The following is a 17,469-nucleotide window of genomic DNA, read 5'->3' as shown; positions in this document are numbered from 1 at the left end:
CCTTGTAAGAGCGCTTGTTACTCGCAGTCACTAGTAGTCGCCGCAACGCCAATCGCGCAGTGCACAGCGATAACTATCACTTATCCCACATTTTCGCGTGACCAGAGTGAACTACAGACGACGTATCATTCGCGTCCTTCTTTTCTCGAGGGAATATCGAATAGCGGGATCTGTAGGGCTTAGACAAGATGTCGTGGCGACTCGGCAAGAGTGAGTCGTTCTTCTCATCTTGCATTCCCGAACTGCAGCCGCCACGGGGGAGGCCCACGCTCATTTGTTATCATGAACTATGGACATTGCTGACTGTGCGTCTGACTCTTCTCGTTCCTCCTATATCCGTCATCTACTTGTATTCGTTATCATCGCTCGCTTTGCAGAGATCAAAGATTCCGGTTTCCTGTCCTCAAAACACCACCAACAATCGTCTTCCACCACCCCATCTGACATCTCACGCTCCACAACGCCCACACCAGGAAACCCCCATCCCGATGAGAGGGGCGTCCCACCCGTCGCCAAGTCGGGTATGCTCAAGATCCGCGTCACGGCGGCGAAAGGCCTGAGTCTCCCTCAAGGAGGTGAGTACCGCGTCTCTGTCTTTTTTCTCCTTTTAATTCTGTCACGAGGTTATGTTTCGCCCAGAATGACTGAGGAAGAGTGACGACGAAGATAAGATGGCTGATATATACACCTCTTTCTCAATCAGTTCCTGTTCCACAATCCATCCAACATGCACTGAACTCCAATCCCAACCCCACATCTCCTCGAGTGCCCACCAACCCAAGAGCCAACCGAGACTCGCTCCAACGAAAACAAGTATGGTGGTTACCCTACGTCGTGCTCGAATTCGACAAGAACGAAGTCCTGGTAGATGCCCTCGGTGGAGACTTGGCAAGTCCAGTATGGATGTACAGCGCGACGTTCGACGTTAGTCGATTGAGCGAGATCAACGTCACGACCTATTTGAGATCCCAGCAACCTCATATGGAAGGTCATGCGAGTAACGGGTCCGGTGGAGGAGGTGGTCAAGAAGGAGAGGATATGGGGAATTCGGATTTATGTATGGGTGGAATCAGATTCACGCCAAACTTGGATTCTCTGGTAAGTCCTAGATCTCCAATCACGCTTCGTCACGATTGAACCTTTCGTGAAGGAGAACCCACAGCTGACGTGACTCTCCCTCTAGCGAGTCACGGATGAATGGTTCACTGTCCAAGGAGGAAGTGGTGCTATTCACGTTCAGGTTTCGTTCAAACCTGCAGGCGTGAGCTGACTTGTGTCTTGTCGCGACAATGACAATGAAGCTCACATATCGACCAGGGTCAACCGCTCACAATTGACAGCTTTGAGCTGCTCAAGGTCATCGGCAAGGGTAGTTTCGGCAAGGTGGGTCGCTTTGAGCAATCACGATAGGTTTTGGCCAATTGAGCAGAACACCGTTGCAGGTCATGCAAGTCCGAAAACGTGATACCCTCCGTATCTACGCTCTCAAGACCATTCGAAAAGCGCACATCGTCTCCCGTTCGGAAGTCACTCATACTTTAGCCGAGCGAACAGTCCTTGCCCAAGTCAATTGCCCTTTCATCGCGCCGCTCAAGTTCTCCTTTCAGTCCACCGAAAAGCTGTACTTGGTGTTGGCTTTCGTGAATGGAGGAGAGCTTTTCCATCACTTGCAGAGAGAAGGCAGATTCAACGAGATCCGATCGAGGTTCTACGCTGCCGAGTTGTTGTTGGCTTTGGAGCATCTGCATGGTTTCAATGTCATCTACCGGTGAGTTGTGAACGTACTTTCATGTTGCATTGTTTGCTGATGTTGGCTGTGCTCTTGCAGCGATCTCAAGCCCGAAAACATCTTACTTGATTACACGGGACACATTGCTTTGTGTGATTTCGGGTTATGTAAACTGAACATGTCTGCAGACGATACGACAAACAGTAAGTTAGGCGTCGTGAATTGTGCGTATTGGTGCATCGTCTGATACCCTTTGTCTACAGCTTTCTGCGGTACACCGGAGTAGTGGGTATATCTCATCACGTTTCTATCAAATATCAGCTGAGACATGTCACAACAGCCTTGCTCCCGAACTGCTTTCTGGTCACGGATACACTAAGTGTGTCGATTGGTGGACACTCGGCGTGCTTCTTTTCGAGATGGTGCGTATTGTGCGGGCCTCATCGCCAGGAGGAGAACACCATTTGACACTTCTTACAGCTCACTGGTCTACCCCCTTTCTACGACGAAAACACGAACGAGATGTACCGCAAGATCCTCTCCGATCCTTTGCGTTTCCCTGACGAGGTGGGAACGGAGGCACGTTCGCTCCTGACCCAACTGCTCAACCGAGATCCATCACGACGATTGGGTGTACGAGGCGCTCAGGAGATCAAGGACCATCCGTTCTTCTCCAAGCACATCAAATTCCAGAAATTGTGGAACAAGCAGATTCAACCGCCCTTCAAGCCTGCCGTGGTGAGTTCCAGACCTTTCAGCTGAGGAGAGACTGTCGTCACTGTGGCTGACGGAAATCTTTTCAGGCGAGCGCGATTGACACGTCAAACTTTGACGAGGAATTCACGTCGGAGGTCCCTCTTGATTCGGTGGTCGATGATTCGCACCTGTCACAGACTGTGCAACAACAGTTGTAAGTGAGACGTATCGTTCGTATCAGGAGAGAGGCTGATCACAAGATGCTATATCTTCCAGCGAGGGTTTCTCATGGAGTGTTTCACCTCTTGGCGAATCAGTCGGTCGGTACTGAGCCTGGCGACTGGAACGCGGGGTAGTTGTGCGTACCTGCCTTGCGCAATACTTGTGATTGCAGTATTTATAACATGTCTTGATACCTGGTCGTTATTTGGTTTCCATGGTGTTTCACACTGATACTACAACGAGAGATGTACATATTATCATTCATTTCAATCGTTCAATTTTTTGGGCGCCCATGAGCCAGCCGGTTGCCGCAAGCCGGACGTGCTGCGTGGATCGGAACTTCGGACCGGGGCTCGGTACGGCTGAGATTGTTGGAATTCGGTCTTGGAATGGACCGTCTCTGTTTGTGATCCACTTTTCTGTAGATGCATGCGGGTGTTGACATCGCCCATCTACTGGGACAGAGATCACAACAGACTCAACTGTGAAGAAGCACCACTCGAACAGTACCCTCAAAGATGTCACTGGAAGGCAAAACAAAGCAGACAGCGGTTGTGTGCCATGGTGCTGTCGATCTTCGTCAAGTGAGTCGGACTTTGGTCAAGATTCTGGCTGTGTGTGAGAAGCGATAGAGACCAATTTATGGCTAGAGAGAGTACATCACATCCAACGATACGATACGGTGACAGTCTGATCGAGTGCTGATTCTGCCTTGGCGGTGTGTCGTAGGAACAAAGAGATATCCCGCAGCCTGGATCGGGCGAGGTTCAGATCCAAGTTGCCGTGACTGGCCTTTGTGGTTCTGATCGTGGGTTTCTTTTCATACGTTGTCTTCACGGCCAGGGCGGAGCAGAACAGATTTTCCCGCTCGATGATACATTCCGAGATCAAGATCATCATAATCAAAATCATCATCAACATCCCATTCTACCCCGCTCCCTCCCTCCCCCTCCGTGCCCACTCCCATTCCTCCTGCTACACGCCTCCTTTCCTGTCTTCCTGACTCTGACCGAAATCCCTTTTGATCAGATCAGATCAGAAAGCTAATCTGATCCACCGACATGAATTGATTTGATCAGTCCACTACTACCTGCACGGCGCCAACGGGGCCTTCAAGATCCGAGAACCCCTCGTGTTAGGACACGAGTCCTGCGGCCTGATCACCGCCCTCGGCCCCGACGTCAACCCCGCCTTCCACCTCAGCGTGGGCGACAGGGTCGCCATGGAGGTCGGCGTGTACTGCAAGGCCTGCAAGTACTGTAGGAGGGGGAGATACAACCTCTGTAAGAACATGAGGTTTGCGAGTTCGGCAAAGACTTTTCCGCATCTGGATGGGACGCTCAGGGAGGTTATGACCTGGCCGGCGGAGCTGGTTTATAAGTGTGTCAAGAGTTTCTCTACATAGCCCGCCCTCGCCTGGGTCTACATCCACATCTCCCCATCCGGTCCTGTTCTCGCCCATGAGACGGGAATCGTATTGGACCACTAGGGGACCAAGAGCAACCCGAAACAGCTGTCCATTACTCCCGCCCCAGAGCCTGAGCCGTATGCTGATCCATTGCCTCTCCTGCTCAGACTCCCCCCTGGCCTCGATCTCGCCCTTGCCGCGCTCGCCGAGCCCCTGTCCGTCGTCTTACACGCCTATCGACGAGCGGCTCTTCAACCCGGATCCCGAATCCTCGTCATCGGCGCCGGCGCCGTCGGCCTTCTGACCTGCGCACTCGCTCGTGCATCCGGCTGTACGTCCGTCGTCGCGATCGATATCGAACAGGGCAAACTCGATTTCGCCTCGGGACAACAGTGGACGACGGGCACCTTCTGTCTCCCGAGAGGGCCGAGAGTGAGCGGGTTGGACGCGCTTGAGCTGGCGGGTGGACATTGGGAGGCGTTGAAGAGCTCGGAAGCGGTCCAGAGCGTGGAGGGGTTGGATGATGGGTTCGATGCCGTGTTCGAATGTACCGGTGTGGAAAGTTGTATGCAATTGGCTCCGATGGTGAGTGCGGAGCGATTTTCTTACCTCGTTTACACCCTTGGTCGGTCGCAATCAACTTTCGAAGGTTTTTTGGATCTCTCTCGCTCCTGGTACTACCCGTTCTCCCTAAGCAAGCGGGTCTCGGACCAACCTGCACTTCTTTCCACGTCATCTCGTAACAATTACCCGTACCCATCGAAGCAATGCTCGCTGACATCCTCCTCTCCCGCCTTTTCTAGGCCGCCGCAATCGGGACCAAAGTCCTCTACGTCGGAATGGGAACCAAAGTCCTCTCTCTCCCCACCGGCCCTTCCATCCTGTCCGAAGTAGACCTCATCGGCGTCTTCAGATACTGTAACACCTATCCTGACGCTCTCGCCCTTCTTGCTTCCGGCAAGCTCGGAGACGTCAGCAAGATGGCCAGTCATTATTATTCGTTGGAGGATGCGGAAGTGGCCTTTGAGGATCTTAAGAGAGGGAAGGATAAGAACGGGAAGACGGTCATCAAGCCTATGGTGGGGAATCTGGAATTGGCAAAGCTTCACAAATAGCACGACCATGCTATGAAAGCTGGTCAGTAGCTCTGTAACAGTATTGTCCTCGGTGGTCTCGTCGGGAGATAGCTCGATTGGTCCAACACTTCTATGCATTTTTAGTGATATTCTTGCTCCCTGAATCACACTGTTAGGATTTGTCTCGTCAAGAGTCCTGCTACCCTCCTGAACTTCTTCTTCCTACAACCCTACCTATCCACTCGCGATCAAACCCTCTCTACCGCCCATGACCTCCGCCAACCGCTTGATATCAGACCACCATTCCATCTTTCCTCTTCTCAACTTCATGTCTGTCACCTTCAAGACCTCATCCATCGTCGCATACACGATCTTACTTCCCCTGATCGCGATCATCGTAGCTGTCTCGGTCGAGTACTTCCTGCTCTTACCCTTGTGAGCGGCTTGAGCGTTGGGTGTACCGTGTTGTTCGAGGAATTGCATACATCGAAGAGCGAGTCGTGCGGCTCGGGTTCGATCAAGAGGTGATGGCACACCACCTTGTAGTGTGTGACCGAGCGACGCCGATCGAGCATCGAACAGCTCTTTACCCTCCTCTTTGAAAATCTTGGTGAGGACTTCGGTAGTGTAGATGTGAGAAGATTTCTCAGACCTGATCGTGAATGTACGCAGTCAGTCGGATCCCCTTCGCGTGTCTTTTCATCCCCACAATTGATACCCACTTGATCACCAATCGACCCTCGCTCTTTCCCTTGACATCAAGTTGGTATCTCTTGCGCAGGAACTCAACGTCCTCCTGAAGAACGCTGAGCGAAATGCCTTCTTCAGGCGTGTAAACCAGTACAGCTCCAACCTACGCGTCGACAACCTAGCTTGATCAGCATCATCCAAGCAGTGGACACGATGCAGCAAATACTTACGGCTAAAGCACCCATAGTAGCGATGTATCCACTCATACCGCCTTGGGTCTCCACCACGAACACTCTGTTCCTACTAGCCGAAGCACTTTGCTTGATAGCGTCGCACGCATCAACAAGGGCATTCAAACTTGTGTCACTTCCCAAAGAGAAGTCCGTGAGGGGAACGTTGTTTGAGATGGTGGCAGGCAAGTGAATCATAGGAATTTGAAAGCTAGGGTAGTTTGCTCGGTTCTGCTCAAGCGTGAGGACCGAGTGGAAAGCTTCGAAACCACCAATGACGAGGAGAGCATCCAAGCCATGTCGTTGGAAGCCAGCAGCGACATTGCCGAGGTCGATCGTAGGCAAGGATCGGTTAGTACCGAGTTCTGAACCACCTCGAGTGGTCCACGTGTCGACACGAAGCCAAGAGAGCTCAGACACGTTGTCGTCAAGGAGACCCTCGAAACCGTTGTAAATTGCGACGGGGGTATGACCACGGTTGTGACAGAATCTAACAGCTTGTCGGGTTGCGGCATTCATACCACCGGCAGGCGCACCAACACTGAACGAATATTCAGCATAAGATCTTGATTTGAAAGTCATTCAAACACCTACTGGATGAGACCGATCCTAAGGCGCTATGACAGACAGCATCAGACACACATCCGTACACCGCACACCTGATAACTCACCTTGTCCTTTGGCACATGCTGGCTGATAGCGAGCGATGAGCTGATGTTGAAAGCCTGCAACATCTCCTGGAACTCTGAGTCTCGGAATGACATGGCTTTGACAAAATCCTTGTGCTCGATGGCAGCAGCGACAGCTTGAGTCTAGGGGAAGAATAAGTCAGGGTCTGATCTCTATGACCATGCGAGTGACTTACCTGTGCGACAGCCTCAAGAAGCGGAACCTTGGTAATTTTGTTCTCTTGGGTTCCGATCATGTATGATGGTGTCTCGGGAGTAGCGTCAAGCAAGGCTTGAACAGCTTGTACACCTTGGAGGGTGGGCTATGGCCGATCTCAGCAGGAGAGATGTGGTTAAGAGATGGAGTGCTACTTACCAAAATACGGTCGTAAGCGCATGGAACACCTCCTCGTTGCGTGTGACCGAGTGTGGTGACCCTGGTGTCGAGGCCCAGTCGGTCGACAAGGATCTTCTTGACGTAGTCGGGCTTGATGGCTTTAAGATTCCTATCGAGCGCACCCTCGGCTACGATGACGATAGACTTTCTCTTTCCGACAGCTCGGTGCTGTGGGACGTAGGCTCAGCCCCCAGACCGTAAAGAGGCACAGCAAGAATCGCCAGAAGTGTTACTTACAGATTTGAGCAAGTCGCACATCTCCGTTTCCCAATCCTCGGTAGCCGGCGGGTTTTCAGGGATGAAGATGAAGTCTGCGCCAGTGGCGATACCGGCGAGAAGAGCGAGCCATCCACAGTGTCTACCCATCACTTCAATGACGAACGCACGAGAGTGGGAAGAAGCAGTCGAAGAGATGGAGTCGATGGACTCGCAGATTCGGTGGAGGGCTGTGAGGGCACCGATGGTCAAATCGGTCATGGACATATCGTTGCTAATAAGTTCATCAGCTCGCTGGAGATCAATTTGGGAGAACAAGGGAAGCAACGCACTCAATCGACCCGACAAGCCCAACGATGTTGAGGTGACCGTAAGCGTCTTTCTGCGACTCGTCGATTTTGCCTGAAAACGGGAATTGGACCGTCAGCAAGCAGGCTCTTCAATTATATTTTGACACGTCGATTGGACTCACCCTCATCGTAAAGCTCCTCGACTAGACTTGGCCACTCCCCTCTCAGCTTGTCTGCACCTGTCAAACTTCCATCACCACCACATACAGCAAGACAGTCGATACCGTATTTGATGAGGTTGTGAGCGGCCTGCAGTCGACCTTCCCTCGTGCGGACTGTGGTGGATGGGGTGAGTGAGTGTGAGTGTGGCCCACGTACAGACGGTTCGCGTTGCGTAAGAGGACTGGGTTGGAAGGGGAAGGTGTTTGAGCACACTTACAAGAGGGACATCTGGAACTTCCAATCAGAGTACCACCTTCACCCAACCAACCTCTGACATCATCCCAACCTACTCTCACGATATATCGTCCCTTCAAACTTCTACCCTGTTCATCCTCTTCATCCGCCACCACAACATTCTGCATGCCATGCGCCGCCATCTCTTCCAGATCGCCTTCACCCGCCCCATCTCTCAACAATCCGCCGAATCCGAAACTGAGCGGAGCGTCGGAAAGAGGGGCGACCTCGTCTGCGGAAGTGTAAGAAACGCCGTTTCCGAGGTCGACATGTTCTTGATGGGCTGCCTCGGCCGCTGCGGCGTCCAAGGCGATTTGTCGCGAAGGTGGAAGTGAGGAGAATGAGACGGATTTGGTAGACGAGTTTGGCCCAGAGGAAGGGGTAGGTCCCAGAACCGGTGAAGCGGGTCGAGTAGGTGCGGGAGTAGGTTCAGAGGTGTTCCCTCGCACGAGTCCTTCCCATCCTTCTCGGATGATATAGGCTTGACATCCACGAGCAATAGCTTGTCTGACAACGGCTCGAACTAGATTTCCAAATCACAATACATCAATTTATCAGTCGTGTCCAACTTGATCGTTCTGCTGAATAGATATGCCAAGACTTTTGCTACAATGTTGATAGAACTCACCAGCTGCATTCATACCAGCACTATCACCGCCACTGGTCAGGACGGCGATCTTCTTCTGTCTCTTGCCACTACCGGGAGCAGCACCAGAGACAGGCTCCTCGCTCTCCACACCACCATCCAGGTGCTCGTCCTCCGTCACACCCTCGAGATCTTTGGTGTGGACATGGGTCGAATCCCCGCCTTCTGCTTGGACAGGTGTAGGGCTCATTGCGTTCGATATCGTGTTTGTCGTATCTATTCCTTCGGATCGCGTACGTGTGTCGAACAGGGTCGTGACAACGTTGACTATGCTTGTCCTGTACGAAGTGAATGAAGTGAAAGGATTGTGAATGAGAAAAGGAAAAGAGTGATAACGAAAAGTTCCCGGCGGTAAATTTCCATCTCGTCTGTGGGGGACAAGACACCCCCGTGTAGTGGGAAAAGGGGATATGACGCAAGTGGAATCAAACGATGATAACAGTTCAGTCACTACCATGTCACCTCGCTAAGATGGAAATGACTACCCTCGTATGCTTCATCACACATCTCGTAATTAGGACGCATGTACAATACTAACTGCCCAGACAAACTGCACTCTACGCACACCCAGCGCCGCTTACCTGCATGCCAGTCTGGATTCAGCCCACCACACTCCCCTCGTCGACCTCCATGTCATCGATTGCCAAACCCTCTTCCACGCTCTTCTCATCTTTCTCTTCGTCCTCTCCAATCCCTTCAAACACGCTCCTGCCAGGCAATCCAACCACTTCACCCCTCGGTCTTTCCTTCATGCACTGTCCAACCGTTTCTATCCAATGTTGTCGTGTTCCGACCAGCTTCTTCACGTGTTCTGGTATCGGTGGTCTGCCTGCCGGTGTTGCGGAAGAAGAGGATGATTTCTTCGGTGTCGTACCAAACTTCTTCACTCTCTTCGCCCACGAAGCCTCGATGGCTTTTTCGACACCTTCTAAAGCAGACTGATATTCAGTGTACGCGAGTCGCTGTTTCGCTATGTCCGCGAGTCGAGCTTTTCGTGCATCATTGAGCGCTGTCTGCTGTGACAACAAACGTTGACATTGTCGTAATGCAGAGGTCACCTCGTCATCTTCTTTGTTGAATGGGTCAAACTGTGCACGAGGACTGAGGTCAGTGCTACTGTTCCTCGCCAGCAGATGCTCGCAGTTGACCTACCTCGTCATGCTCGCCAAGCAGCATCACCGCCCTCAATTCCTTGTGCATTCTTTCTTCCAGATCCACCACATCCACTCTGGCCGGCTCCCGATTACTGTCATCTGGCGCTTCTGGCCTTTTCTCAGATTCGTCCTTCTTCTCGCCGAAACCAAACTTTCCGACAACAGCAGCGACCACCCTCTCTGTCAGGCTACCCAGGCCTCGATGCTCGTCCACCAAATTCTCGTCTCTCAGTTCCACAGCTGGGACAAAATGCGGTATGGCCAACGGACCGTTGACTTGTCCATGTTGTGATTGTTGCTGTTGTCGCAGGTTTGGGACAGGGAATCGCGGCGTTGTACCAGGCGCATTACCATCTTCTTCATCCCATACATCAGTGTAGTGTCGTCCTCGTGGTGGTATCTCGTATGATTCTGGTGCGTCGGCCTGAGTGTATGTCATATCAGTTCAATTAGTTGGTGCAACATTTACAGACACGATGCAAGGCGATGAAACGCACCTTGAAACCCAACATCGCCAGGTCATCCTCCCTTACGTCCCGTAGATAAGGCTCTACTCCGCTCCAGAAGGTCGGGAACGCGACCTGACTCGGTGCTTTCGTGTTGCTATAATCTTCGTCCACCTCACTCTGCTTCTTGGGGCCGGGTTTCATCGGTTTCTGCACACCTGGTCGAGGGGGAACAAGCGGTCGCATAGGATTAGGTGGAAGGGAGAAGTCGATGTTATTCGAGGCCGCTGAAGCAGAAGGGGTGGGTGAGGGATCGGTGGGAGGTCGAGCATGCTTGATTTGTGACTGTGAGGGGTGGGCGTGAGATAGCTTGAGCTTCAAGCCGGACGTGGAGGATTGGTGTGGATAGTGATTCGAGTGCGAGAGATGAGGTGGTGGAGAAGCGACCGTTGTAGAGCGATCCCGTGTTTGTGCTTCATAATGACCATCAGCTTTGGCAGAGGGGATACTAACTCGATGACTGCTTCACTCACACAAAGCTTCATCGTCACTATCCATCACTCGCTTCTTCTTCTTCTTGACTTGACCCCCGTACGTCGTCGGGGCGGCGTGCAGGTGATTGAGTCTGAAAGACGCGGAAGAGCCATTTGACGGAGCAGGGCTTACTAAAGGCGGGGATGGGAACACATCAGCACTGAGCTCCAAGACTATTGAGAATACACCGAATAGCAAGGATCTCCTACAGCTCAACATATCCTTGAGAGCACAGATTGCACTCACGAGACGTTCTCTCCCTCTTCACTCTGACCCCACTCGGACTCCCCGTTCCAGCTCTTCCTTTCCCCGCCTTACCCCCACCCAGATCTTTCTGCTGTTGTGCCATCCTATTCCTCTCCAACAACTCCAACCTCATCCCCGCTCTCTCATTAGCCTCCAACGCCAATCTCTCCTTCTCCTCTTCCTCTCTCTCTTTCCTCTTCTTCTTACTGCTGCTCCCGCTGGATCCCTCATTGAGGCGTGAAGAGAGCGCGTGCGACTGTTCGATGAGCGTGTGTCGTAGGCTTTCGAGCTGGTTCAGAGCGGGCAAGGAGGGGTATACTGTGGACTCGATGAGGGCTCGAAGGTCGGGAGTGTAGCTCGTTCTGGGAGCCATGGTGGGATAGGCATGCGCTGTTCACATGAAACGGAGCAGCGACTGGTATCAGGGCGTCGTGGGTGCCGAGAGTGGAAGACAGGTAGAAGGTCCTAATGGGAAGACACCATACCTCCCATGATCCAAGTAGGAAGAGAGGAAGCGGATACCTCAGATGGTGACCCTGAGGTCATCCACGTGGGATATCTGCTCCCGTCGTCGTCGTCCATCGATCAAAAGTCACTCGAGAATGTGGATGAGGTTGACATGCAAGTAACGTCGACACAGAGAGAGAGAGAGAGATCGGAAAAGCGATCGGGATAGCAACACAATGCCAGCTCGATTCAAGGACACTCAACCGCTGAAGACACTGGCCAAAGCAAGTCAATCATGTTCAGCTCAAGTGAGTAGGAGGAAATCTCAGCCAGCGGTCCGAGTCCTTTCATCCTGATCACATTCGTCCCGTCTCGTAGTCACTCGCATATGGTAAATGTATCGGGAAATCATATACCGAAGTATCGAAAGACATGTGTCAAGCAGAGTTCGTCGCTTTCAAACAATGTGTTCAGGTGAGTCGCGACGATCGACCAACCATTTTCGGTTCTGAAAGTATCGACACGGCCGGCAGCTGGACCTGGACGTCGAGATTGAGATCGTGATCGGGCAAGGTCGATCATGCTGATGGTTCTTTCCCCTTCTTTCAGAAAGCGATGGGAAGGAAATGGTGATGGTTGCCAGACACATTCAAGATGGCAGATCGGCTGGGACAAAGGTCGGCCGAGGACGAGCTACTCGCAAATATTGTGGCTTCCATCGCGATTGTCCGGATACAAAGATGGACCGACAGACGATAAGAGGAGCTCCAAAAGCAGGTCATAGAAGGAAGCATTGGTGCGATCGAGAACTAAGGCTGGACTATACTATAGCCCAATGGAAGCCGCATCGCGCAAGACCATGTAATGTTGTAGCATAATGCAAGTCATTCTTAAGCCAAATCGTTGCCTGCTGGCAATCTATGCTGAAATCTAAATCACCCATGTCAAATGTGTCCAAAAACCCATTTCCTGCCTCTAGCATCGACCTCGACTTGAGACCACGATCGCAGACGTAGCGGACCCCTATTCCCTCTCATCATCTTTTGTCTCCTCCCAAACTACCTTGCCACCACTTCTTCCGAATCTCGCCACTTCCCCCATCTTGACGCCTTCCCATTCCACTCTGACGAAAACCCACATCCATCTCCTCACCAGTTCCAGCGCTTCCATCATGAACACCCCGCTCTCGATTTCGCTGATCGTATGTAGATGACTCGAAAGTTTCAGGGACCACGTGAATCTCAATACCAAATCTATCAGAGTGAATAGATGGTAGACTAAAGGATCGGGAAGAAGAAGTGTTTGCCGTAACCCAAATGCGAATAGTGATTTTGATGAGACGGGTGAAGTTGATGAGGATGTTGATCCTCCAGTCGAGGAAGATCCCAGACGAGAGGGAGGTGAATCTGCAAATGTCGGTCCAGGAGTCGGGCAGGGCGACCGTTGATGGCTGATCGATTGTGGTCTGGTGAATAGCCGTCTGACTCTCTCTATCAAGCTCAACTCGTGAGATCCCCTTCTACCTCCCCTTATGGCGCCCAGGCCGGGACTTCCCAACAGTCCGGTCCCATCCCTTTTACCACCCACTTTCGCTCCCAGCCAGGTATCCACCTCGCACAACGCTAGTCCCCAATCCATCTCCACGTCCCACCAGAAACTAAACATCGAGTTGACACAGACGGCCAACAGCCATAGTCTAAACAGACGATGTTCGCCAAACCATCTATCGTGTTTCTCGCCAAGCTCCTGGACTGTGAGACCCTTCGCTTGAGCGATTTCATTGATGACGGCCTTCTGGGCAGCGGAAAGGAAAATGACGGGGAAAGCGGAAAAGTATTTGAGCGCGTTAGCGAGAGGCCGAGGAGATGTCCAGGAAGATTGATAGTATTCGAGGAGACATTGTCGGAAACGAAGCATGTAGGGGAGGCTATGGGCAGAGATCCGGCGTCAGTAAGCTGCTGTAATGGACCTGGATAACCGAAGTTCTCCTTCTGATTTTGCGAAAATCTCGACGCCCTGCTTGACAGCACACCACATGATCCGGTGGGCTCAAGGGGATGCAACCGTTATAGAGAGATCTCACACACTCACCTGACCATGGCGAGTGTCACCCAGTTTGCCCAGCCAGTCTGCGAGACTCTCCCTTGCGTGATCCCTCCATTCCATATCTGACAAGCAGATATCCACATGTCTCCCAGGACTTTTGCGAAACTCGTCAAGATATCGGCGAGGATGACGTCGGAGAAGAAAACGGGGGCGGAAAGGGGAGGAAATAGTATTCGTTTGAGCGCTCTACGGGGTCGAGAATTCAGTATGAAGCTTTGAGGATGCCAGGATAAGGCGAGCTCGAGGCGAATAAAGACAGGTGGTGTCGAGGGCGAAGTCAATTGCGCGGCAGCACAGAGAGCGGAATGAAGGGAACAGAAGGAACAGAACAAGAATCTCCACCCGAAACCTCCGCACCCACCTTCTCATGCCTGCTCGTTCTCTCTCCCCTACCCCTCTCCACGGAACGACCACCGCTGCCCCCACTCCCAAGGCCAACAAGCCAGGGACCACCCTCCATTTCTCCATCTCCTCCTCCACTCCTCCACTCAACACCCTGAACAACACCCAGCCGCCTCCGCACCATGCCGTATAGAGCAAGAAAAGCTTGTATATCGGACCATGTAATTTACTACTTTGGGGTCGGACGGTCCTTCCAGTACCGCTTGGAGGATTCCTCGGTCGGACAGGGGTATCTGGCATCTGATCAGGTTCTGACGATAATGATATTGCGGACCCTAATGATCTTGTTGTTGTCGCAATCGCAAAATGAGGATGAGGATGAGGTCTTTCAGACAACTCAATCACTCGTCCACCTGCCCCACCTCCTCCGACCAGGAGATCTGCTTCTTCACCTATGTCCAAAGCCAAACTTCCCCCTTCACCAACAACTGATGATGGTGGATCCACATCGACCGCCTCTCTCAGATCCAATATCCAGCTCGTATCGAGTCCCAGCCAGCTCAGGACGTGCAAGTTGATCGCCCACAGTAATTGGGCGAGACCGATCAGGAATAAGACCCGGAACGGGAGGGGGAAAGAGGCGGAGAAAGAGGGAAGTTGGAGGTGTTTGTGGGTCGAATGGGGGTCATTGATCAGTTCGGGCGAAGGAGGAGAGTCGATATCCATGGTGGAAAGAAGAAGGGAGAGGTACTACCGTACTACTCTCGCAACGTGACAAATCGTCAAAAAATACAGTCGATGCAGTCTGAAGAAGTGATTGTTGCGGGTTGTCGAAGACAAGAGTAAGCGAAGCAGCTAAACCACCCGAAGGTGGAGCAACCGTTGTTGATTCTGATGAGCCGAATGACCGTGTATGTGCTCTGTGCTGCTCATCAATAGACGGCGAGGTGATACAGTGAGCTGTTGACCAGTAATGTGAGCTATGCAGACACAGCAGAGAGGAGGAATGGAAATAAAAACAGCAACGCGGTGTGAATTAGGACGTGTGGTGGACGGGAACGTGGATTTCAGGGAAGTGGTCCGCAGTGGCGCATGTCAGTCACCCAGGTTCCAATCATTCCTTTCCATGATGGCTTTTCACTTGGACGATGGGTAGTGAAATGCTTTATTCCCTTGTTATGCCAAGGTCGGAGCGGTACATGGCGACGTGTCCCAGCTCTTCGTAAAGCTCTCACGGCTTTGGTAGCTCAATCTCGCTCAATGAGACAAGAAGACAAGACATCCAAGCACTGCCAACAGCGGTGACAACCTTCGAATCAAGACAATAACAGCCATGCATCTCGTCATCATGTCGTCAATCTTAAGTACACTCCCTCGACCTTTGTGAGCCGTCGCCATGCAATCATCTCTCGCCGTTCGAGATCATTCCCAACCCCTGCCGGATGACATCCGCATCGAATACAGCATCATGCACCAAACCAGACAGCTTCTGCAGAGCAGTTTGCTGCGTCGCAAGTATCTGCAGGTCGATAGTAGCGTCAGCAACCGGTCGTTGAGGGAGAGGACACATCGTCGTACTCACCTCTGCAACCTCGGCCAAAGCCTTTTCATCCGCCAACCACCCATCTCTCCCCTCGAAATTTCGCATCTTTCTTCTTCTCCTGATCTCTTCAAGTTGTCCCCAGAGCTCGTTCAATTGTCCCAGTAATCTGCCCTTGCCGGTTCCTGGTCCTCCCAAGCCAGCACGAACGATATTTTTGCCCTTTCCTTCCAGCTCCGCCTTGACGTTTTCGAGCTGGGCTTGCATTTCCGCTTCTTCTTGTCGGAAAGCTGTGGATTGGATGAGAGGGATGTATTGTGGTGTCTGAGCTGCGAGATGGATGAGACGGTGCTGCAGTTGGTTCTGACGAGCTTGGAGATTTTGTAGTCGGATAGATGCGGATAAGGATGTCTGTCGAGTGTGAGAAAGAGCTTGAATGATCTCCTGTGGTTTGAGTGAGTGTGAGCGTCATACAAGCGAAGCAGCTGAGGGAAAACGTCGTGCGAAACCCACCTTGATCCGTTGCTGGTGGACACTAGCGAGGTTTTCTTGAGCTTGCTCCCTTTTCTTCACATCAGCCCAGCCAGTCGCCAGTACGGGAACCATACTGGATGTTCGTACCTCATCAGCTTGTTGCCCTCAAGTTGTATTTCGTGCAATCGAGCTCACCTATTCGGGTCCGGATTATCTCTCAACGCCTTCGCCCATTTTGAATCATCATTCGCTCCAGCTGGTCGTCCGTATCGTCCGGTCGTGCCCTCTTCCACGACATTGTAGAAGAAGTACTATACATCGAAGTCAGTCCTCGTGAATTGAGAGACGCACGTATCCAGTCAGGTCAAACTCACCTTAAATCGACAGTCGGGGCTATTCGAGTCCCAAGCATTCTGCACGTTCTTTATCTTTGTCTCAATGTCAACCTCCTGCTTGATCCCAAACGGATTTGAGTTCGACGTGGACGCAGTCATTGACGAATTACCCCCTGAATTGATAGCGAAGTCAGAACTCCTTCGTTCCTCGCATGGTACGCAAACCGTGCAGAAGCTCACATTGCTGTTGCTGCTGGTGCTGAGCTTGGTTTGTGCTTGCGCCAAATCCACCAAAGAGACTCGAACCACCTGGTTGTTGACCAGCTTGTGATTGTTGTCCGAACCCACCACCACCGAACAGGCTGGATCCACCTGGTTGCTGCTGCTGTGTTGCTGAGCCGAACAACCCACCTCCCTGTTGAGCAGGTTGACTTGTTGATCCGAAGAGTCCTCCACCTTGTGTTGCTGGCTGTTGCTGTGTTGTAGAACCAAATAGCCCACCGCTCGTTGATGGTTGTTGCGTGGTCGAACCGAACAGCCCCGTTCCAGCTGGTTTTTGTGCTTGTTGTCCGAACAGACCTCCTCCCCCTGCTGCTGTATTTGTCGAACTAGCATTCCCAAATAACCCTCCTCCTTGTTGTTGTTGTTGTGGTTGGGACGAGTTCTGGGTCTGACCAAACAATCCTCCACCGCTCGGCTGATTCTGTTGAGTCGATCCGAACAGTCCCGCCGAAGTGTTGTTCCCTATTGATGGTTGACTTGGTGCAGATCCGAACAGACTTCCAGTCTGAGGTTGTGATTGACTGTTGGTAGTCGATCCGAACAAACCTGTTCCTCCCGCAGCACCACCTGCGGGCTGTTGTTGTTGTTGTTGCTGTTGTTGCGTGGATCCGAACAATGACGTGGAAGGATTCGCTGGCTGTTGAGGAGCTGAGCCGAACAGTGAAGAACCAGAGGAAGCTTGAGGATTTGGCGTCGAGAATCCACCGAATGCGGGTTTGGATGCCGTCGATGCAGCACCTGATCACGGGCGATTCAGCGTCATCATCATATCATCGGGAGGATGCCAGCTTACCAAAGCCGCCGAAAGACATCTTGGGCAAGGATTAGAGGTAGTACGG

The 17,469-nt window shown here is 52.2% G+C and overlaps 7 protein-coding genes across 7 annotated transcripts; 3 read left to right on the top strand and 4 right to left on the bottom strand.

Moving 5' to 3' along the window:
- Positions 1 to 188: 188 nt before the first annotated feature.
- IAR55_005303 (uncharacterized protein) lies at positions 189 to 2,756 on the top strand (the record flags this gene model as incomplete). The annotated part of the gene is made up of 12 exons (XM_066948395.1): positions 189 to 210; positions 378 to 575; positions 704 to 1,098; positions 1,184 to 1,261; positions 1,318 to 1,383; positions 1,443 to 1,768; positions 1,829 to 1,932; positions 1,993 to 2,014; positions 2,070 to 2,151; positions 2,210 to 2,467; positions 2,533 to 2,639; positions 2,702 to 2,756. 12 exons carry the CDS (start codon positions 189 to 191, stop codon positions 2,754 to 2,756), a joined length of 1,713 nt encoding a protein of 570 aa, XP_066800963.1.
- A 409-nt stretch (positions 2,757 to 3,165) lies between these two features.
- On the top strand, positions 3,166 to 5,170 carry IAR55_005302 (uncharacterized protein; the record flags this gene model as incomplete). The annotated part of the gene is made up of 5 exons (XM_066948394.1): positions 3,166 to 3,231; positions 3,377 to 3,455; positions 3,727 to 4,027; positions 4,223 to 4,640; positions 4,859 to 5,170. 5 exons carry the CDS (start codon positions 3,166 to 3,168, stop codon positions 5,168 to 5,170), a joined length of 1,176 nt encoding a protein of 391 aa, XP_066800962.1.
- Positions 5,171 to 5,365: 195 nt separating this feature from the next.
- Positions 5,366 to 8,914, bottom strand: IAR55_005301 (6-phosphofructokinase; the record flags this gene model as incomplete). The annotated part of the gene is made up of 12 exons (XM_066948393.1): positions 5,366 to 5,783; positions 5,854 to 5,984; positions 6,052 to 6,592; positions 6,646 to 6,668; positions 6,723 to 6,863; positions 6,917 to 7,042; positions 7,096 to 7,284; positions 7,354 to 7,606; positions 7,665 to 7,734; positions 7,805 to 7,957; positions 8,062 to 8,601; positions 8,707 to 8,914. 12 exons carry the CDS (start codon positions 8,912 to 8,914, stop codon positions 5,366 to 5,368), a joined length of 2,793 nt encoding a protein of 930 aa, XP_066800961.1.
- A 409-nt stretch (positions 8,915 to 9,323) lies between these two features.
- IAR55_005300 (uncharacterized protein) lies at positions 9,324 to 11,477 on the bottom strand (the record flags this gene model as incomplete). The annotated part of the gene is made up of 5 exons (XM_066948392.1): positions 9,324 to 9,812; positions 9,877 to 10,302; positions 10,376 to 10,797; positions 10,858 to 10,989; positions 11,105 to 11,477. 5 exons carry the CDS (start codon positions 11,475 to 11,477, stop codon positions 9,324 to 9,326), a joined length of 1,842 nt encoding a protein of 613 aa, XP_066800960.1.
- Positions 11,478 to 11,787: 310 nt separating this feature from the next.
- On the top strand, positions 11,788 to 12,138 carry IAR55_005299 (uncharacterized protein; the record flags this gene model as incomplete). Its single annotated transcript, XM_066948391.1, has 3 exons — positions 11,788 to 11,859; positions 11,930 to 12,025; positions 12,085 to 12,138. 3 exons carry the CDS (start codon positions 11,788 to 11,790, stop codon positions 12,136 to 12,138), a joined length of 222 nt encoding a protein of 73 aa, XP_066800959.1.
- Positions 12,139 to 12,574: 436 nt separating this feature from the next.
- On the bottom strand, positions 12,575 to 14,725 carry IAR55_005298 (uncharacterized protein; the record flags this gene model as incomplete). The annotated part of the gene is made up of 3 exons (XM_066948390.1): positions 12,575 to 13,478; positions 13,643 to 13,843; positions 14,019 to 14,725. 3 exons carry the CDS (start codon positions 14,723 to 14,725, stop codon positions 12,575 to 12,577), a joined length of 1,812 nt encoding a protein of 603 aa, XP_066800958.1.
- A 676-nt stretch (positions 14,726 to 15,401) lies between these two features.
- Positions 15,402 to 17,442, bottom strand: IAR55_005297 (uncharacterized protein; the record flags this gene model as incomplete). Its single annotated transcript, XM_066948389.1, has 7 exons — positions 15,402 to 15,518; positions 15,582 to 15,983; positions 16,053 to 16,146; positions 16,209 to 16,324; positions 16,388 to 16,521; positions 16,589 to 17,368; positions 17,424 to 17,442. The coding sequence occupies 7 exons, from the start codon at positions 17,440 to 17,442 to the stop codon at positions 15,402 to 15,404; spliced, it is 1,662 nt and encodes a 553-aa protein (XP_066800957.1).
- Positions 17,443 to 17,469: the final 27 nt, after the last annotated feature.

Source organism: Kwoniella newhampshirensis, chromosome 11 (genome assembly GCF_039105145.1).
Source record: "Kwoniella newhampshirensis strain CBS 13917 chromosome 11, whole genome shotgun sequence".
Lineage (NCBI taxonomy): Eukaryota > Fungi > Basidiomycota > Tremellomycetes > Tremellales > Cryptococcaceae > Kwoniella > Kwoniella newhampshirensis.
The sequence above is the reverse complement of the archived record's forward strand: the minus strand, read 5'-3'. Positions and strand labels throughout refer to the sequence as shown.